The 23,793-nt window shown below is 43.0% G+C and overlaps 1 protein-coding gene across 1 annotated transcript in view; it reads right to left on the bottom strand.

Moving 5' to 3' along the window:
* IFFO1 (intermediate filament family orphan 1) overlaps window positions 1–23,793 on the bottom strand; it is a 140,640-nt gene that overhangs the window by 77,821 nt on the left and 39,026 nt on the right. The window contains exon 3 of the mRNA XM_072129700.1: window positions 20,710–20,805. Within this exon, the coding sequence (XP_071985801.1) occupies window positions 20,710–20,805 (96 nt within the window). The remainder of the gene's footprint in view (window positions 1–20,709; window positions 20,806–23,793) is intronic.

Genomic DNA, 23,793 nt, shown 5'->3' with positions numbered 1-23,793 from the left:
GATGGATTCCTTATTACTATTATGTATCAGTATGGTGATGCTGGTGCTGATGGATCCCTTATTACTATTATGTATCAGTATGGTGATGCTGGTGCTGATGCTGATGGATCCCTTATTACTATTATGTATCAGTATGGTGATGCTGGTGCTGATGGATCTCTTATTACTATTATGTATCAGTATGGTGATGCTGGTGCTGGTGCTGATGGATCCCTTATTACTATTATGTATCAGTATGGTGATGCTGGTGCTGGTGCTGATGGATCCCTTATTACTATTATGTATCAGTATGGTGGTGCTGGTGCTGATGGATCCCTTATTACTATTATGTATCAGTATGGTGATGCTGGTGCTGGTGCTGATGGATCCCTTATTACTATTATGTATCAGTATAGTGATGCTGGTGCTGGTGCTGATGGATCCCTTATTACTATTATGTATCAGTATGGTGATGCTGGTGCTGGTGCTGATGGATCCCTTATTACTATTATGTATCAGTATGGTGATGCTGGTGCTGGTGCTGATGGATCCCTTATTACTATTATGTATCAGTATGGTGATGCTGGTGCTGATGGATCCCTTATTACTATTATGTATCAGTATGGTGATGCTGGTGCTGATGGATCCCTTATTACTATTATGTATCAGTATGGTGATGCTGGTGCTGGTGCTGATGGATCCCTTATTACTATTATGTATCAGTATGGTGATGCTGGTGCTGATGGATCCCTTATTACTATTATGTATCAGTATGGTGGTGCTGGTAATGATGGATCCCTTATTACTATTATGTATCAGTATGGTGGTGCTGGTGCTGATGGATCCCTTATTACTATTATGTATCAGTATGGTGATGCTGGTGCTGATGGATCCCTTATTACTATTATGTATCAGTATGGTGATGCTGGTGCTGATGGATCCCTTATTACTGTTATGTATCAGTATGGTGATGCTGGTGCTGGTGCTGATGGATCCCTTATTACTATTATGTATCAGTATGGTGATGCTGGTGCTGGTGCTGATGCTGATGGATCCCTTATTACTGTTATGTATCAGTATGGTGATGCTGGTGCTGGTGCTGATGGATCCCTTATTACTATTATGTATCAGTATGGTGATGGTGATGCTGGTGCTGATGGATCCCTTATTACTATTATGTATCAGTATGGTGATGCTGGTGCTGATGGATCTCTTATTACTATTATGTATCAGTATGGTGATGCTGGTGCTGATGGATCCCTTATTACTATTATGTATCAGTATGGTGGTGCTGGTGCTGATGGATCCCTTATTACTATTATGTATCAGTATGGTGATGCTGGTGCTGATGGATCCCTTATTACTATTATGTATCAGTATGGTGATGCTGGTGCTGGTGCTGATGGATCCCTTATTACTATTATGTATCAGTATGGTGATGCTGGTGCTGATGGATCCCTTATTACTATTATGTATCAGTATGGTGATGCTGGTGCTGATGGATCCCTTATTACTATTATGTATCAGTATGGTGATGCTGGTGCTGATGGATCCCTTATTACTATTATGTATCAGTATGGTGATGCTGGTGCTGATGGATCCCTTATTACTGTTATGTATCAGTATGGTGATGCTGGTGCTGATGGATCCCTTATTACTATTATGTATCAGTATGGTGATGCTGGTGCTGGTGCTGATGGATCCCTTATTACTATTATGTATCAGTATGGTGATGCTGGTGCTGATGGATCCCTTATTACTATTATGTATCAGTATGGTGATGCTGGTGCTGGTGCTGATGGATCCCTTATTACTATTATGTATCAGTATGGTGATGCTGGTGCTGGTGCTGATGGATCCCTTATTACTATTATGTATCAGTATGGTGATGCTGGTGCTGGTGCTGATGGATCCCTTATTACTATTATGTATCAGTATGGTGATGCTGGTGCTGATGCTGATGGATCCCTTATTACTATTATGTATCAGTATGGTGGTGCTGATGCTGATGGATCCCTTATTACTATTATGTATCAGTATGGTGATGCTGGTGCTGATGGATCCCTTATTACTATTATGTATCAGTATGGTGGTGCTGGTGCTGATGGATCCCTTATTACTATTATGTATCAGTATGGTGATGCTGGTGCTGATGCTGATGGATCCCTTGTTACTATTATGTATCAGTATGGTGATGCTGGTGCTGGTGCTGATGGATCCCTTATTACTATTATGTATCAGTATGGTGATGCTGGTGCTGGTGCTGATGGATCCCTTATTACTATTATGTATCAGTATGGTGATGCTGATGCTGGTGCTGATGGATCTCTTATTACTATTATGTATCAGTATGGTGATGCTGGTGCTGATGGATCCCTTATTACTATTATGTATCAGTATGGTGATGCTGGTGCTGATGGATCCCTTATTACTATTATGTATCAGTATGGTGGTGCTGATGCTGATGGATCCCTTATTACTATTATGTATCAGTATGGTGATGCTGGTGCTGGTGCTGATGGATCCCTTATTACTATTATGTATCAGTATGGTGATGCTGGTGCTGGTGCTGATGGATCCCTTATTACTATTATGTATCAGTATGGTGATGCTGGTGCTGATGGATCCCTTATTACTATTATGTATCAGTATGGTGGTGCTGGTGCTGATGGATCCCTTATTACTATTATGTATCAGTATGGTGATGCTGGTGCTGATGGATCCCTTATTACTATTATGTATCAGTATGGTGGTGCTGGTGCTGATGGATCCCTTATTACTATTATGTGTCAGTATGGTGATGCTGGTGCTGGTGCTGATGGATCCCTTATTACTATTATGTATCAGTATGGTGATGCTGGTGCTGGTGCTGATGGATCCCTTATTACTATTATGTATCAGTATGGTGGTGCTGGTGCTGATGGATCCCTTATTACTATTATGTATCAGTATGGTGATGCTGGTGCTGGTGCTGATGGATCCCTTATTACTATTATGTAGCAGTATGGTGATGCTGGTGCTGATGGATCCCTTATTACTATTATGTATCAGTATGGTGATGCTGGTGCTGATGCTGATGGATCCCTTATTACTATTATGTATCAGTATGGTGATGCTGGTGCTGGTGCTGATGGATCCCTTATTACTATTATGTATCAGTATGGTGATGCTGGTGCTGGTGCTGATGGATCCCTTATTACTATTATGTATCAGTATGGTGATGGTGATGCTGATGCTGATGGATCCCTTATTACTATTATGTATCAGTATGGTGATGGTGGTGCTGATGGATCCCTTATTACTATTATGTATCAGTATGGTGATGCTGGTGCTGGTGCTGATGGATCCCTTATTACTATTATGTATCAGTATGGTGGTGCTGATGCTGATGGATCCCTTATTACTATTATGTATCAGTATGGTGGTGCTGGTGCTGATGGATCCCTTATTACTATTATGTATCAGTATGGTGATGTTGGTGCTGATGCTGATGGATCCCTTATTACTATTATGTATCAGTATGGTGGTGCTGGTGCTGATGGATCCCTTATTACTATTATGTATCAGTATGGTGATGTTGGTGCTGATGCTGATGGATCCCTTATTACTATTATGTATCAGTATGGTGATGCTGGTGCTGATGGATCCCTTATTACTATTATGTATCAGTATGGTGATGGTGATGCTGATGCTGATGGATCCCTTATTACTATTATGTATCAGTATGGTGATGCTGGTGCTGATGCTGATGGATCCCTTATTACTATTATGTATCAGTATGGTGATGCTGGTGCTGGTGCTGATGGATCCCTTATTACTATTATGTATCAGTATGGTGATGCTGGTGCTGATGGATCCCTTATTACTATTATGTATCAGTATGGTGATGCTGGTGCTGATGAATCCCTTATTACTATTATGTATCAGTATGGTGATGCTGGTGCTGATGGATCCCTTATTACTATTATGTATCAGTATGGTGATGCTGGTGCTGGTGCTGATGGATCCCTTATTACTATTATGTATCAGTATGGTGATGCTGGTGCTGATGGATCCCTTATTACTATTATGTATCAGTATGGTGATGCTGGTGCTGATGGATCCCTTATTACTATTATGTATCAGTATGGTGATGCTGGTGCTGATGGATCCCTTATTACTATTATGTATCAGTATGGTGATGCTGGTGCTGATGGATCCCTTATTACTATTATGTATCAGTATGGTGGTGCTGATGCTGATGGATCCCTTATTACTGTTATGTATCAGTATGGTGATGCTGGTGCTGGTGCTGATGGATCCCTTATTACTATTATGTATCAGTATGGTGATGCTGGTGCTGATGGATCCCTTATTACTATTATGTATCAGTATGGTGATGCTGGTGCTGGTGCTGATGGATCCCTTATTACTATTATGTATCAGTATGGTGATGCTGGTGCTGATGGATCCCTTATTACTATTATGTATCAGTATGGTGATGCTGGTGCTGATGGATCCCTTATTACTATTATGTATCAGTATGGTGGTGCTGGTGCTGATGGATCTCTTATTACTGTTATGTATCAGTATGGTGATGCTGGTGCTGATGCTGATGGATCCCTTATTACTATTATGTATCAGTATGGTGATGCTGGTGCTGGTGCTGATGGATCCCTTATTACTGTTATGTATCAGTATGGTGATGCTGGTGCTGGTGCTGATGGATCCCTTATTACTATTATGTATCAGTATGGTGATGCTGGTGCTGGTGCTGATGGATCCCTTATTACTGTTATGTATCAGTATGGTGGTGCTGGTGCTGATGGATCCCTTATTACTATTATGTATAAGTATGGTGATGCTGGTGCTGATGGATCCCTTATTACTGTTATGTATCAGTATGGTGGTGCTGGTGCTGGTGCTGATGGATTCCTTATTACTGTTATGTATCAGTATGGTGGTGCTGGTGCTGATGGATCTCTTATTACTGTTATGTATCAGTATGGTGATGCTGATGCTGATGCTGATGGATCCCTTATTACTGTTATGTATCAGTATGGTGATGCTGGTGCTGGTGCTGATGGATTCCTTATTACTGTTATGCATCAGTATGGTGGTGCTGGTGCTGATGGATCTCTTATTACTGTTATGTATCAGTATGGTGATGCTGATGCTGATGCTGATGGATCCCTTATTACTGTTATGTATCAGTATGGTGATGCTGGTGCTGGTGCTGATGGATCCCTTATTACTATTATGTATCAGTATGGTGATGCTGGTGCTGGTGCTGATGGATTCCTTATTACTGTTATGTATCAGTATGGTGGTGCTGGTGCTGATGGATCCCTTATTACTATTATGTATCAGTATGGTGATGCTGGTGCTGATGGATCCCTTATTACTATTATGTATCAGTATGGTGATGCTGGTGCTGGTGCTGATGGATCCCTTATTACTATTATGTATCAGTATGGTGATGCTGGTGCTGATGGATCCCTTATTACTATTATGTATCAGTATGGTGATGCTGGTGCTGATGGATCCCTTATTACTATTATGTGTCAGTATGGTGATGCTGGTGCTGGTGCTGATGGATCCCTTATTACTATTATGTATCAGTATGGTGATGCTGGTGCTGATGGATCCCTTATTACTATTATGTATCAGTACGGTGATGCTGGTGCTGATGGATCCCTTATTACTATTATGTATCAGTATGGTGATGCTGGTGCTGATGGATCCCTTATTACTATTATGTATCAGTATGGTGATGCTGGTGCTGATGGATCCCTTATTACTATTATGTATCAGTATGGTGATGCTGGTGCTGATGGATCCCTTATTACTATTATGTATCAGTATGGTGATGCTGGTGCTGGTGCTGATGGATCCCTTATTACTGTTATGTATCAGTATGGTGATGCTGGTGCTGATGGATCCCTTATTACTATTATGTATCAGTATGGTGATGCTGGTGCTGGTGCTGATGGATCCCTTATTACTATTATGTATCAGTATGGTGGTGCTGGTGCTGATGGATCCCTTATTACTATTATGTATCAGTATGGTGATGCTGGTGCTGGTGCTGATGGATCCCTTATTACTATTATGTATCAGTATGGTGATGCTGGTGCTGGTGCTGATGGATCCCTTATTACTATTATGTATCAGTATGGTGATGCTGGTGCTGATGCTGATGGATCCCTTATTACTATTATGTATCAGTATGGTGGTGCTGGTGCTGATGGATCCCTTATTACTATTATGTATCAGTATGGTGATGCTGGTGCTGATGGATCCCTTATTACTATTATGTATCAGTATGGTGATGCTGGTGCTGATGGATCCCTTATTACTATTATGTATCAGTATGGTGATGCTGGTGCTGGTGCTGATGGATCCCTTATTACTATTATGTATCAGTATGGTGATGCTGGTGCTGATGCTGATGGATCCCTTATTACTATTATGTATCAGTATGGTGATGCTGGTGCTGGTGCTGATGGATCCCTTATTACTATTATGTATCAGTATGGTGATGCTGGTGCTGGTGCTGATGGATCCCTTATTACTATTATGTATCAGTATGGTGATGCTGGTGCTGGTGCTGATGGATCCCTTATTACTATTATGTATCAGTATGGTGATGCTGGTGCTGATGGATCCCTTATTACTGTTATGTATCAGTATGGTGATGCTGGTGCTGATGGATCCCTTATTACTATTATGTATCAGTATGGTGATGCTGGTGCTGGTGCTGATGGATCCCTTATTACTATTATGTATCAGTATGGTGATGCTGGTGCTGGTGCTGATGGATCCCTTATTACTATTATGTATCAGTATGGTGATGCTGGTGCTGGTGCTGGTGCTGATGGATCCCTTATTACTGTTATGTATCAGTATGGTGATGCTGGTGCTGATGGATCCCTTATTACTGTTATGTATCAGTATGGTGATGCTGGTGCTGATGGATCCCTTATTACTATTATGTATCAGTATGGTGATGCTGGTGCTGATGGATCCCTTATTACTATTATGTATCAGTATGGTGATGCTGGTGCTGATGGATCCCTTATTACTATTATGTATCAGTATGGTGATGCTGGTGCTGATGGATCCCTTATTACTATTATGTATCAGTATGGTGATGCTGGTGCTGGTGCTGATGGATCCCTTATTACTATTATGTATCAGTATGGTGGTGCTGGTGCTGATGGATCCCTTATTACTATTATGTATCAGTATGGTGATGCTGGTGCTGATGCTGATGGATCCCTTATTACTATTATGTATCAGTATGGTGATGCTGGTGCTGATGGATCCCTTATTACTATTATGTATCAGTATGGTGATGCTGGTGCTGATGGATCCCTTATTACTATTATGTATCAGTATGGTGATGCTGGTGCTGATGGATCCCTTATTACTATTATGTATCAGTATGGTGATGCTGGTGCTGATGGATCCCTTATTACTATTATGTATCAGTATGGTGATGCTGGTGCTGGTGCTGATGGATCCCTTATTACTATTATGTATCAGTATGGTGATGCTGGTGCTGATGGATCCCTTATTACTATTATGTATCAGTATGGTGATGCTGGTGCTGATGGATCCCTTATTACTATTATGTATCAGTATGGTGATGCTGGTGCTGATGGATCCCTTATTACTATTATGTATCAGTATGGTGATGCTGGTGCTGATGGATCCCTTATTACTATTATGTATCAGTATGGTGATGCTGGTGCTGGTGCTGATGGATCCCTTATTACTATTATGTATCAGTATGGTGATGCTGGTGCTGGTGCTGATGGATCCCTTATTACTATTATGTATCAGTATGGTGATGCTGGTGCTGGTGCTGATGGATCCCTTATTACTATTATGTATCAGTATGGTGATGCTGGTGCTGGTGCTGATGGATCCCTTATTACTATTATGTATCAGAATGGTGATGCTGGTGCTGGTGCTGATGGATCCCTTATTACTATTATGTATCAGTATGGTGATGCTGGTGCTGATGGATCCCTTATTACTATTATGTATCAGTATGGTGATGCTGGTGCTGGTGCTGATGGATCCCTTATTACTATTATGTATCAGTATGGTGATGCTGGTGCTGGTGCTGATGGATCCCTTATTACTATTATGTATCAGTATAGTGATGCTGGTGCTGGTGCTGATGGATCCCTTATTACTATTATGTATCAGTATGGTGATGCTGGTGCTGATGCTGATGGATCCCTTATTACTATTATGTATCAGTATGGTGATGCTGGTGCTGGTGCTGATGGATCCCTTATTACTATTATGTATCAGTATGGTGATGCTGGTGCTGATGGATCCCTTATTACTATTATGTATCAGTATGGTGGTGCTGGTGCTGATGGATCCCTTATTACTATTATGGTTCAGTATGGTGATGCTGGTGCTGATGGATCCCTTATTACTATTATGTATCAGTATGGTGATGCTGGTGCTGATGGATCCCTTATTACTATTATGTATCAGTATGGTGATGCTGGTGCTGATGGATCCCTTATTACTATTATGTATCAGTATGGTGATGCTGGTGCTGATGGATCCCTTATTACTGTTATGTATCAGTATGGTGATGCTGGTGCTGATGGATCCCTTATTACTATTATGTATCAGTATGGTGATGCTGGTGCTGATGGATCCCTTATTACTATTATGTATCAGTATGGTGGTGCTGGTGCTGGTGCTGATGGATCCCTTATTACTGTTATGTATCAGTATGGTGATGCTGGTGCTGATGCTGATGGATCCCTTATTACTATTATGTATCAGTATGGTGATGCTGGTGCTGATGGATCCCTTATTACTATTATGTATCAGTATGGTGATGCTGGTGCTGATGGATCCCTTATTACTGTTATGTATCAGTATGGTGATGCTGGTGCTGATGGATCCCTTATTACTATTATGTATCAGTATGGTGATGCTGGTGCTGATGGATCCCTTATTACTGTTATGTATCAGTATGGTGATGCTGGTGCTGGTGCTGATGGATCCCTTATTACTATTATGTATCAGTATGGTGATGCTGGTGCTGGTGCTGATGGATCCCTTATTACTATTATGTATCAGTATGGTGATGCTGGTGCTGATGCTGATGGATCCCTTATTACTATTATGTATCAGTATGGTGATGCTGGTGCTGATGGATCCCTTATTACTATTATGTATCAGTATGGTGATGCTGGTGCTGATGCTGATGGATCCCTTATTACTATTATGTATCAGTATGGTGATGCTGGTGCTGGTGCTGATGGATCCCTTATTACTATTATGTATCAGTATGGTGATGCTGGTGCTGGTGCTGATGGATCCCTTATTACTGTTATGTATCAGTATGGTGATGCTGGTGCTGGTGCTGATGGATCCCTTATTACTATTATGTATCAGTATGGTGATGCTGGTGCTGGTGCTGATGGATCCCTTATTACTGTTATGTATCAGTATGGTGGTGCTGGTGCTGATGGATCCCTTATTACTATTATGTATAAGTATGGTGATGCTGGTGCTGATGGATCCCTTATTACTGTTATGTATCAGTATGGTGATGCTGGTGCTGGTGCTGATGGATTCCTTATTACTGTTATGTATCAGTATGGTGGTGCTGGTGCTGATGGATCTCTTATTACTGTTATGTATCAGTATGGTGATGCTGATGCTGATGCTGATGGATCCCTTATTACTGTTATGTATCAGTATGGTGATGCTGGTGCTGGTGCTGATGGATCCCTTATTACTATTATGTATCAGTATGGTGATGCTGGTGCTGGTGCTGATGGATTCCTTATTACTGTTATGTATCAGTATGGTGGTGCTGGTGCTGATGGATCCCTTATTACTATTATGTATCAGTATGGTGATGCTGGTGCTGATGGATCCCTTATTACTATTATGTATCAGTATGGTGATGCTGGTGCTGGTGCTGATGGATCCCTTATTACTATTATGTATCAGTATGGTGATGCTGGTGCTGATGGATCCCTTATTACTATTATGTATCAGTATGGTGATGCTGGTGCTGATGGATCCCTTATTACTATTATGTGTCAGTATGGTGATGCTGGTGCTGGTGCTGATGGATCCCTTATTACTATTATGTATCAGTATGGTGATGCTGGTGCTGATGGATCCCTTATTACTATTATGTATCAGTACGGTGATGCTGGTGCTGATGGATCCCTTATTACTATTATGTATCAGTATGGTGATGCTGGTGCTGATGGATCCCTTATTACTATTATGTATCAGTATGGTGATGCTGGTGCTGATGGATCCCTTATTACTATTATGTATCAGTATGGTGATGCTGGTGCTGATGGATCCCTTATTACTATTATGTATCAGTATGGTGATGCTGGTGCTGATGGATCCCTTATTACTATTATGTATCAGTATGGTGATGCTGGTGCTGGTGCTGATGGATCCCTTATTACTGTTATGTATCAGTATGGTGATGCTGGTGCTGATGGATCCCTTATTACTATTATGTATCAGTATGGTGGTGCTGGTGCTGGTGCTGATGGATCCCTTATTACTATTATGTATCAGTATGGTGATGCTGGTGCTGGTGCTGATGGATCCCTTATTACTATTATGTATCAGTATGGTGATGCTGGTGCTGGTGCTGATGGATCCCTTATTACTATTATGTATCAGTATGGTGGTGCTGGTGCTGATGGATCCCTTATTACTATTATGTATCAGTATGGTGATGCTGGTGCTGGTGCTGATGGATCCCTTATTACTATTATGTATCAGTATGGTGATGGTGGTGCTGATGGATCCCTTATTACTATTATGTATCAGTATGGTGATGCTGGTGCTGGTGCTGATGGATCCCTTATTACTATTATGTATCAGTATGGTGATGCTGGTGCTGATGCTGATGGATCCCTTATTACTATTATGTATCAGTATGGTGATGCTGGTGCTGGTGCTGATGGATCCCTTATTACTATTATGTATCAGTATGGTGATGCTGGTGCTGGTGCTGATGGATCCCTTATTACTATTATGTATCAGTATGGTGATGCTGGTGCTGGTGCTGATGGATCCCTTATTACTATTATGTATCAGTATGGTGATGCTGGTGCTGATGGATCCCTTATTACTGTTATGTATCAGTATGGTGATGCTGGTGCTGATGGATCCCTTATTACTATTATGTATCAGTATGGTGATGCTGGTGCTGGTGCTGATGGATCCCTTATTACTATTATGTATCAGTATGGTGATGCTGGTGCTGGTGCTGATGGATCCCTTATTACTATTATGTATCAGTATGGTGATGCTGGTGCTGGTGCTGGTGCTGATGGATCCCTTATTACTGTTATGTATCAGTATGGTGATGCTGGTGCTGATGGATCCCTTATTACTGTTATGTATCAGTATGGTGATGCTGGTGCTGATGGATCCCTTATTACTATTATGTATCAGTATGGTGATGCTGGTGCTGATGGATCCCTTATTACTATTATGTATCAGTATGGTGATGCTGGTGCTGGTGCTGATGGATCCCTTATTACTATTATGTATCAGTATGGTGGTGCTGGTGCTGATGGATCCCTTATTACTATTATGTATCAGTATGGTGATGCTGGTGCTGATGCTGATGGATCCCTTATTACTATTATGTATCAGTATGGTGATGCTGGTGCTGATGGATCCCTTATTACTATTATGTATCAGTATGGTGATGCTGGTGCTGATGGATCCCTTATTACTATTATGTATCAGTATGGTGATGCTGGTGCTGATGGATCCCTTATTACTATTATGTATCAGTATGGTGATGCTGGTGCTGATGGATCCCTTATTACTATTATGTATCAGTATGGTGATGCTGGTGCTGGTGCTGATGGATCCCTTATTACTATTATGTATCAGTATGGTGATGCTGGTGCTGATGGATCCCTTATTACTATTATGTATCAGTATGGTGATGCTGGTGCTGATGGATCCCTTATTACTGTTATGTATCAGTATGGTGATGCTGGTGCTGGTGCTGATGGATCCCTTATTACTATTATGTATCAGTATGGTGATGCTGGTGCTGATGGATCCCTTATTACTATTATGTATCAGTATGGTGATGCTGGTGCTGATGGATCCCTTATTACTATTATGTATCAGTATGGTGATGCTGGTGCTGATGGATCCCTTATTACTATTATGTATCAGTATGGTGATGCTGGTGCTGGTGCTGATGGATCCCTTATTACTATTATGTATCAGTATGGTGATGCTGGTGCTGGTGCTGATGGATCCCTTATTACTATTATGTATCAGTATGGTGATGCTGGTGCTGGTGCTGATGGATCCCTTATTACTATTATGTATCAGTATGGTGATGCTGGTGCTGGTGCTGATGGATCCCTTATTACTATTATGTATCAGAATGGTGATGCTGGTGCTGATGGATCCCTTATTACTATTATGTATCAGTATGGTGATGCTGGTGCTGATGGATCCCTTATTACTATTATGTATCAGTATGGTGATGCTGGTGCTGGTGCTGATGGATCCCTTATTACTATTATGTATCAGTATGGTGATGCTGGTGCTGGTGCTGATGGATCCCTTATTACTATTATGTATCAGTATGGTGATGCTGGTGCTGGTGCTGATGGATCCCTTATTACTATTATGTATCAGTATGGTGATGCTGGTGCTGGTGCTGATGGATCCCTTATTACTATTATGTATCAGTATGGTGATGCTGGTGCTGGTGCTGATGGATCCCTTATTACTATTATGTATCAGTATAGTGATGCTGGTGCTGATGCTGATGGATCCCTTATTACTATTATGTATCAGTATGGTGATGCTGGTGCTGGTGCTGATGGATCCCTTATTACTATTATGTATCAGTATGGTGATGCTGGTGCTGATGGATCCCTTATTACTATTATGTATCAGTATGGTGGTGCTGGTGCTGATGGATCCCTTATTACTATTATGGTTCAGTATGGTGATGCTGGTGCTGATGGATCCCTTATTACTATTATGTATCAGTATGGTGATGCTGGTGCTGATGGATCCCTTATTACTATTATGTATCAGTATGGTGATGCTGGTGCTGATGGATCCCTTATTACTATTATGTATCAGTATGGTGATGCTGGTGCTGATGGATCCCTTATTACTGTTATGTATCAGTATGGTGATGCTGGTGCTGATGGATCCCTTATTACTATTATGTATCAGTATGGTGATGCTGGTGCTGATGGATCCCTTATTACTATTATGTATCAGTATGGTGGTGCTGGTGCTGGTGCTGATGGATCCCTTATTACTGTTATGTATCAGTATGGTGATGCTGGTGCTGATGCTGATGGATCCCTTATTACTATTATGTATCAGTATGGTGATGCTGGTGCTGATGCTGATGGATCCCTTATTACTATTATGTATCAGTATGGTGATGCTGGTGCTGGTGCTGATGGATTCCTTATTACTATTATGTATCAGTATGGTGATGCTGGTGCTGGTGCTGATGGATCCCTTATTACTATTATGTATCAGTATGGTGGTGCTGGTGCTGATGGATCCCTTATTACTGTTATGTATCAGTATGCTGGTGCTGGTGCTGATGGATCCCTTATTACTATTATGTATCAGTATGGTGATGCTGGTGCTGGTGCTGATGGATCCCTTATTACTATTATGTATCAGTATGGTGATGCTGGTGCTGATGGATCCCTTATTACTATTATGTATCAGTATGGTGATGCTGGTGCTGATGGATCCCTTATTACTGTTATGTATCAGTATGGTGATGCTGGTGCTGGTGCTGATGGATCCCTTATTACTATTATGTATCAGTATGGTGATGCTGGTGCTGATGGATCCCTTATTACTATTATGTATCAGTATGGTGATGCTGGTGCTGATGCTGATGGATCCCTTATTACTATTATGTATCAGTATGGTGATGCTGGTGCTGATGGATCCCTTATTACTATTATGTATCAGTATGGTGATGCTGGTGCTGATGCTGATGGATCCCTTATTACTATTATGTATCAGTATGGTGATGCTGGTGCTGATGCTGATGGATCCCTTATTACTATTATGTATCAGTATGGTGATGCTGGTGCTGGTGCTGATGGATCCCTTATTACTATTATGTATCAGTATGGTGATGCTGGTGCTGATGCTGATGGATCCCTTATTACTATTATGTATCAGTATGGTGATGCTGGTGCTGGTGCTGATGGATCCCTTATTACTATTATGTATCAGTATGGTGGTGCTGGTGCTGATGGATCTCTTATTACTATTATGTATCAGTATGGTGGTGCTGGTGCTGATGGATCCCTTATTACTGTTATGTATCAGTATGGTGATGCTGGTGCTGATGGATCCCTTATTACTATTATGTATCAGTATGGTGGTGCTGGTGCTGATGGATCCCTTATTACTATTATGTATCAGTATGGTGATGCTGGTGCTGATGGATCCCTTATTACTATTATGTATCAGTATGGTGGTGCTGGTGCTGATGGATCCCTTATTACTATTATGTATCAGTATGGTGATGCTGGTGCTGATGGATCCCTTATTACTATTATGTATCAGTATGGTGATGCTGGTGCTGATGGATCCCTTATTACTGTTATGTATCAGTATGGTGATGCTGGTGCTGATGGATCCCTTATTACTATTATGTATCAGTATGGTGATGCTGATGCTGATGCTGATGGATCCCTTATTACTGTTATGTATCAGTATGGTGATGCTGGTGCTGGTGCTGATGGATTCCTTATTACTGTTATGTATCAGTATGCTGGTGCTGGTGCTGATGGATCCCTTATTACTATTATGTATCAGTATGGTGATGCTGGTGCTGGTGCTGATGGATCCCTTATTACTATTATGTATCAGTATGGTGATGCTGGTGCTGGTGCTGATGGATCCCTTATTACTATTATGTATCAGTATGGTGATGCTGGTGCTGGTGCTGATGGATCCCTTATTACTATTTTGTATCAGTATGGTGATGCTGGTGCTGATGGATCCCTTATTACTATTATGTATCAGTATGGTGGTGCTGGTGCTGATGGATCCCTTATTACTATTATGTATCAGTATGGTGATGCTGGTGCTGATGCTGATGGATCCCTTATTACTATTATGTATCAGTATGGTGATGCTGGTGCTGGTGCTGATGGATCCCTTATTACTATTATGTATCAGTATGGTGATGCTGGTGCTGATGGATCCCTTATTACTATTATGTATCAGTATGGTGATGCTGGTGCTGATGGATCCCTTATTACTATTATGTATCAGTATGGTGATGCTGGTGCTGATGGATCCCTTATTACTATTATGTATCAGTATGGTGATGCTGGTGCTGGTGCTGATGGATCCCTTATTACTATTATGTATCAGTATGGTGGTGCTGGTGCTGATGGATCTCTTATTACTATTATGTATCAGTATGGTGGTGCTGGTGCTGATGGATCCCTTATTACTATTATGTATCAGTATGGTGGTGCTGGTGCTGATGGATCCCTTATTACTGTTATGTATCAGTATGGTGATGCTGGTGCTGATGGATCCCTTATTACTGTTATGTATCAGTATGGTGATGCTGGTGCTGGTGCTGATGGATCCCTTATTACTATTATGTATCAGTATGGTGATGCTGGTGCTGGTGCTGATGGATCCCTTATTACTATTATGTATCAGTATGGTGATGCTGGTGCTGATGCTGATGGATCCCTTATTACTATTATGTATCAGTATGGTGGTGCTGGTGCTGATGGATCCCTTATTACTATTATGTATCAGTATGGTGATGCTGGTGCTGATGGATCCCTTATTACTGTTATGTATCAGTATGGTGATGCTGGTGCTGGTGCTGATGGATCCCTTATTACTATTATGTATCAGTATGGTGATGCTGGTGCTGGTGCTGGTGCTGATGGATCCCTTATTACTATTATGTATCAGTATGGTGATGCTGGTGCTGGTGCTGATGGATCCCTTATTACTATTATGTATCAGTATGGTGATGCTGGTGCTGATGGATCCCTTATTACTATTATGTATCAGTATGGTGATGCTGGTGCTGGTGCTGATGGATCCCTTATTACTATTATGTATCAGTATGGTGATGCTGATGCTGATGGATCCCTTATTACTATTATGTATCAGTATGGTGATGTTGATGCTGTTGCTGATGGATCCCTTATTACTATTATGTATCAGTATGGTGGTGCTGGTGCTGATGGATCCCTTATTACTATTATGTATCAGTATGGTGATGCTGGTGCTGATGGATCCCTTATTACTATTATGTATCAGTATGGTGATGTTGATGCTGTTGCTGATGGATCCCTTATTACTATTATGTATCAGTATGGTGGTGCTGGTGCTGGTGCTGATGGATCCCTTATTACTATTATGTATCAGTATGGTGATGCTGATGCTGATGGATCCCTTATTACTATTATGTATCAGTATGGTGATGTTGATGCTGTTGCTGATGGATCCCTTATTACTATTATGTATCAGTATGGTGGTGCTGGTGCTGATGGATCCCTTATTACTATTATGTATCAGTATGGTGATGCTGGTGCTGATGGATCCCTTATTACTATTATGTATCAGTATGGTGATGTTGATGCTGTTGCTGATGGATCCCTTATTACTATTATGTATCAGTATGGTGATGCTGGTGCTGATGGATCCCTTATTACTATTATGTATCAGTATGGTGATGCTGGTGCTGGTGCTGATGGATCCCTTATTACTATTATGTATCAGTATGGTGATGCTGGTGCTGATGGATCCCTTATTACTATTATGTATCAGTATGGTGATGCTGATGCTGGTGCTGATGGATCTCTTATTACTATTATGTATCAGTATGGTGATGCTGATGCTGATGGATCCCTTATTACTATTATGTATCAGTATGGTGGTGCTGGTGCTGATGGATCCCTTATTACTATTATGTATCAGTATGGTGATGCTGGTGCTGGTGCTGATGGATCCCTTATTACTATTATGTATCAGTATGGTGATGCTGGTGCTGATGGATCCCTTATTACTATTATGTATCAGTATGGTGATGCTGGTGCTGGTGCTGATGGATCCCTTATTACTGTTATGTATCAGTAAGGTGATGCTGGTGCTGATGGATCCCTTATTACTATTATGTATCAGTATGGTGATGCTGGTGCTGATGGATCCCTTATTACTATTATGTATCAGTATGGTGATGCTGGTGCTGATGGATCCCTTATTACTATTATGTATCAGTATGGTGATGCTGGTGCTGGTGCTGATGCTGATGGATCCCTTATTACTGTTATGTATCAGTATGGTGATGCTGGTGCTGGTGCTGATGGATCCCTTATTACTATTATGTATCAGTATGGTGGTGCTGATGCTGATGGATCCCTTATTACTATTATGTATCAGTATGGTGATGCTGGTGCTGGTGCTGATGGATCCCTTATTACTATTATGTATCAGTATGGTGATGCTGGTGCTGGTGCTGATGGATCCCTTATTACTATTATGTATCAGTATGGTGATGCTGGTGCTGATGGATCCCTTATTACTATTATGTATCAGTATGGTGATGCTGGTGCTGATGGATCCCTTATTACTATTATGTATCAGTATGGTGGTGCTGGTGCTGATGGATCTCTTATTACTATTATGTATCAGTATGGTGATGCTGGTGCTGATGGATCCCTTATTACTATTATGTATCAGTATGGTGATGCTGGTGCTGGTGCTGATGGATCCCTTATTACTATTATGTATCAGTATGGTGATGCTGGTGCTGATGCTGATGGATCCCTTATTACTATTATGTATCAGTATGGAGATGCTGGTGCTGATGGATCCCTTATTACTATTATGTATCAGTATGGTGATGCTGGTGCTGATGGATCTCTTATTACTATTATGTATCAGTATGGTGATGCTGGTGCTGATGCTGATGGATCCCTTATTACTATTATGTATCAGTATGGTGATGCTGGTGCTGATGGATCCCTTATTACTGTTATGTATCAGTATGGTGATGCTGGTGCTGGTGCTGATGGATCCCTTATTACTATTATGTATCAGTATGGTGATGCTGGTGCTGATGGATCCCTTATTACTGTTATGTATCAGTATGGTGATGCTGGTGCTGGTGCTGATGGATCTCTTATTACTATTATGTATCAGTATGGTGATGCTGGTGCTGGTGCTGATGGATCCCTTATTACTGTTATGTATCAGTATGGTGATGCTGGTGCTGATGCTGATGGATCCCTTATTACTATTATGTATCAGTATGGTGATGCTGGTGCTGATGGATCCCTTATTACTGTTATGTATCAGTATGGTGATGCTGGTGCTGGTGCTGATGGATCTCTTATTACTATTATGTATCAGTATGGTGATGCTGGTGCTGGTGCTGATGGATCCCTTATTACTGTTATGTATCAGTATGGTGATGCTGGTGCTGATGGATCCCTTATTACTATTATGTATCAGTATGGTGATGCTGGTGCTGGTGCTGATGGATCCCTTATTACTGTTATGTATCAGTATGGTGATGCTGGTGCTGGTGCTGATGGATCCCTTATTACTATTATGTATCAGTATGGTGATGCTGGTGCTGATGGATCCCTTATTACTATTATGTATCAGTATGGTGATGCTGGTGCTGGTGCTGATGGATCCCTTATTACTATTATGTATCAGTATGGTGATGGTGGTGCTGATGGATCCCTTATTACTATTATGTATCAGTATGGTGATGTTGATGCTGGTGCTGATGGAACCCTTATTACTATTATGTATCAGTAAGGTGATGCTGGTGCTGATGGATCCCTTATTACTATTATGTATCAGTATGGTGATGCTGGTGCTGGTGCTGGTGCTGATGGATCCCTTATTACTATTATGTATCAGTATGGTGATGCTGGTGCTGGTGCTGATGGGTCCCTTATTACTATTATGTGTCAGTATGGTGATGCTGGTGCTGATGGATCCCTTATTACTATTATGTATCAGTGTGGTGATGCTGGTGCTGGTGCTGATGGATCCCTTATTACTGTTATGTATCAGTATGGTGATGCTGGTGCTGATGGATCCCTTATTACTATTATGTATCAGTATGGTGATGCTGGTGCTGGTGCTGATGCTGATGGATCCCTTATTACTATTATGTATCAGTATGGTGATGCTGGTGCTGGTAATGATGGATCCCTTATTACTATTATGTATCAGTATGGTGATGCTGGTGCTGATGCTGATGGATCCCTTATTACTATTATGTATCAGTATGGTGGTGCTGGTGCTGATGGATCCCTTATTACTATTATGTATCAGTATGGTGATGCTGGTGCTGATGGATCCCTTATTACTATTATGTATCAGTATGGTGATGCTGGTGCTGATGGATCCCTTATTACTATTATGTATCAGTGTGGTGATGCTGGTGCTGATGCTGATGGATCCCTTATTACTATTATGTATCAGTATGGTGATGCTGGTGCTGGTGCTGATGGATCCCTTATTACTATTATGTATCAGTATGGTGATGCTGGTGCTGGTGCTGATGGATCCCTTATTACTATTATGTATCAGTATGGTGATGCTGGTGCTGATGGATCCCTTATTACTATTATGTGTCAGTATGGTGATGCTGGTGCTGATGGATCCCTTATTACTATTATGTATCAGTATGGTGATGCTGGTGCTGATGGATCCCTTATTACTATTATGTATCAGTATGGTGATGCTGGTGCTGGTGCTGATGGATCCCTTATTACTATTATGTATCAGTATGGTGATGCTGGTGCTGATGGATCCCTTATTACTATTATGTATCAGTATGGTGATGCTGGTGCTGATGGATCCCTTATTACTATTATGTATCAGTATGGTGATGCTGGTGCTGATGGATCCCTTATTACTGTTATGTATCAGTATGGTGATGCTGGTGCTGGTGCTGATGGATCCCTTATTACTATTATGTATCAGTATGGTGATGCTGGTGCTGATGGATCCCTTATTACTATTATGTATCAGTATGGTGATGCTGGTGCTGATGGATCCCTTATTACTATTATGTATCAGTATGGTGATGCTGGTGCTGGTGCTGATGGATCCCTTATTACTATTATGTATCAGTATGGTGGTGCTGGTGCTGATGGATCCCTTATTACTATTATGTATCAGTATGGTTATGCTGGTGCTGATGGATCCCTTATTACTATTATGTATCAGTATGGTGATGCTGGTGCTGATGGATCCCTTATTACTATTATGTATCAGTATGGTGATGCTGGTGCTGATGGATCCCTTATTACTATTATGTATCAGTATGGTGATGCTGGTGCTGATGGATCCCTTATTACTGTTATGTATCAGTATGGTGATGCTGGTGCTGATGCTGATGGATCCCTTATTACTATTATGTATCAGTATGGTGATGCTGGTGCTGGTGCTGATGGATCCCTTATTACTATTATGTATCAGTATGGTGATGCTGGTGCTGATGGATCCCTTATTACTATTATGTGTCAGTATGTTTAGTATTTTGAGCCACGTGTGACTGATGTGTAGTGACTGCTTCGTACTGATGGGAATGATGATGATTGTATAGAACACTCACGGGTTGGTGAAAATGACACGTATAGTATGACACGTATAGTATGACACGTATAATATGGGACTTACATTGCTCATTAACCCCTTGAAGACAACTAGTTCGGCTTTGAGCTGCTTAACCTTCATGGCGAGCTCCTCCTGGTAAAGTGCGGAGTCCTGCGCCTCCTGCGTGGAGAGAGGAGATGTCATTCCCTCAAGACTAAACATTATTCAACTTTTTACTATAATTTATAACAATATCCAGAGGGGCAGACAGAGCGGATCCTGCGCCATGAGGTCTGCACTGGATCATTACCACAATCTGCCCCTAATATGTGTCACGTGGAGGCCACGCAGCTGCACCACACAAGCGCAGACACTAATTATACCTGTGCATTATACACCTGGAGTGAATGAGCCCCAATGTGTCTCAGCCGCTTATTGTGATCAATTCACTGACAGGTAAGGCGAGAGTTAAAAAAAAAAAGAGTTCAATACAACGATAACAACTTCACCCAGAAAAGGTGAGAAGTGTCATGAGAAGAGGCTATTAGGACGAGGATGCACGGCCTGCGCCTCTCACACTGCACTTAGCCGTCGCTTGGTGCCGCGACCCAGAACTAAAGACTCTGAGTGAGAATTGTCAGCGCCGGCGCTCGCCCTGGTCACCCCGGATACAGGAGGCTTAGGCCAGGTCTGAGCCCCAGACACAGGAAGAGGTGAAGCCCCTTGATGTGTTTGGTAGCCTGACCCCAATCATCGTCACCCTTGTGGGGCCCGGCCGCTGACAAGCTGCTGGTGTAATCACCTGTAAGATTTCTCTTATCGGAGCCGGGTGCCCATGCTCTCCCCATTAAGGGGTCTCCATGCTCCTGTTTGTGGGGTGTGCACTCTACATGCTCCCCATTAAGGGGTCTCCATGCTCCTGTTTGTGGGGTGTGCACTCTGCATGCTCCCCATTAAGGGGTCTCCATGCTCCTGTTTGTGGGGTGTGCACTCTGCATGCTCCCCATTAAGGGGTGTCCCATGCTCCTGTTTGTGGGGTGTGCACTCTACATGCTCCCCATTAAGGGGTCTCCATGCTCCTGTTTGTGGGGTGTGCACTCTGCATGCTCCCCATTAAGGGGTCTCCATGCTCCTGTTTGTGGGGTGTGCACTCTGCATGCTCCCCATTAAGGGGTCTCCATGCTCCTGTTTGTGGGGTGTGCACTCTGCATGCTCCCCATTAAGGGGTCTCCATGCTCCTGTTTGTGGGGTGTGCACTCTGCATGCTCCCCATTAAGGGGTCTCCATGCTCCTGTTTGTGGGGTGTGCACTCTGCATGCTCCCCATTAAGGGGTCTCCATGCTCCTGTTTGTGGGGTGTGCACTCTGCATGCTCCCCATTAAGGGGTCTCCATGCTCCTGTTTGTGGGGTGTGCACTCTACATGCTCCCCATTAAGGGGTCTCCATGCTCCTGTTTGTGGGGTGTGCACTCTGCATGCTCCCCATTAAGGGGTCTCCATGCTCCTGTTTGTGGGGTGTGCACTCTACATGCTCCCCATTAAGGGGTCTCCATGCTCCTGTTTGTGGGGTGTGCACTCTGCATGCTCCCCATTAAGGGGTCTCCATGCTCCTGTTTGTGGGGTGTGCACTCTACATGCTCCCCATTAAGGGGTCTCCATGCTCCTGTTTGTGGGGTGTGCACTCTGCATGCTCCCCATTAAGGGGTGTCCCATGCTCCTGTTTGTGGGGTGTGCACTCTACATGCTCCCCATTAAGGGGTCTCCATGCTCCTGTTTGTGGGGTGTGCACTCTGCATGCTCCCCATTAAGGGGTCTCCATGCTCCTGTTTGTGGGGTGTGCACTCTACATGCTCCCCATTAAGGGGTCTCCATGCTCCTGTTTGTGGGGTGTGCACTCTGCATGCTCCCCATTAAGGGGTCTCCATGCTCCTGTTTGTGGGGTGTGCACTCTACATGCTCCCCATTAAGGGGTGTCCCATGCTCCTGTTTGTGGGGTGTGCACTCTACATGCTCCCCATTAAGGGGTGTCCCATGCTCCTGTTTGTGGGGTGTGCACTCTGCATGCTCCCCATTAAGGGGTCTCCATGCTCCTGTTTGTGGGGTGTGCACTCTACATGCTCCCCATTAAGGGGTGTCCCATGCTCCTGTTTGTGGGGTGTGCACTCTGCATGCTCCCCATTAAGGGGTCTCCATGCTCCTGTTTGTGGGGTGTGCACTCTACATGCTCCCCATTAAGGGGTGTCCCATGCTCCTGTTTGTGGGGTGTGCACTCTACATGCTCCCCATTAAGGGGTGTCCCATGCTCCTGTTTGTGGGGTGTGCACTCTACATGCTCCCCATTAAGGGGTGTCCCATGCTCCTGTTTGTGGGGTGTGCACTCTACATGCTCCCCATTAAGGGGTGTCCCATGCTCCTGTTTGTGGGGTGTGCACTCTACATGCTCCCCATTAAGGGGACTCCATGCTCCTGTTTGTGGGGTGTGCACTCTGCATGCTCCCCATTAAGGGGTGTCCCATGCTCCTGTTTGTGGGGTGTGCACTCTGCATGCGCCCCATTAAAGGGTGTCCCATGCTCCTGTTTGTGGGGTGTGCACTCTACATGCTCCCCATTAAGGGGTTTCCCATGCTCCTGTTTGTGGGGTGTGCACTCTACATGCTCCCCATTAAGGGGTGTCCCATGCTCCTGTTTGTGGGGTGTGCACTCTACATGCTCCCCATTAAGGGGTGTCCCATGCTCCTGTTTGTGGGGTGTGCACTCTACATGCTCCCCATTAAGGGGTGTCCCATGCTCCTGTTTGTGGGGTGTGCACTCTACATGCTCCCCATTAAGGGGACTCCATGCTCCTGTTTGTGGGGTGTGCACTCTGCATGCTCCCCATTAAGGGGTCTCCATGCTCCTGTTTGTGGGGTGTGCACTCTACATGCTCCCCATTAAGGGGTCTCCATGCTCCTGTTTGTGGGGTGTGCACTCCACATGCACCCAATTAAGGGGTCTCCATGCTCCTGTTTGTGGGGTGTGCACTCCACATGCACCCCATTAAGGGGTGTCCCATGCTCCTGTTTGTGGGGTGTGCACTCTGCATGCGCCCCATTAAGGGGTGTCCCATGCTCCTGTTTGTGGGGTGTGCACTCTACATGCTCCCCATTAAGGGGTGTCCCATGCTCCTGTT

Source organism: Engystomops pustulosus, chromosome 11, assembly GCF_040894005.1.
Source record: "Engystomops pustulosus chromosome 11, aEngPut4.maternal, whole genome shotgun sequence".
NCBI classification, from domain to species: domain Eukaryota; kingdom Metazoa; phylum Chordata; class Amphibia; order Anura; family Leptodactylidae; genus Engystomops; species Engystomops pustulosus.
This window is presented reverse-complemented; position numbering and strand designations above follow the sequence as displayed.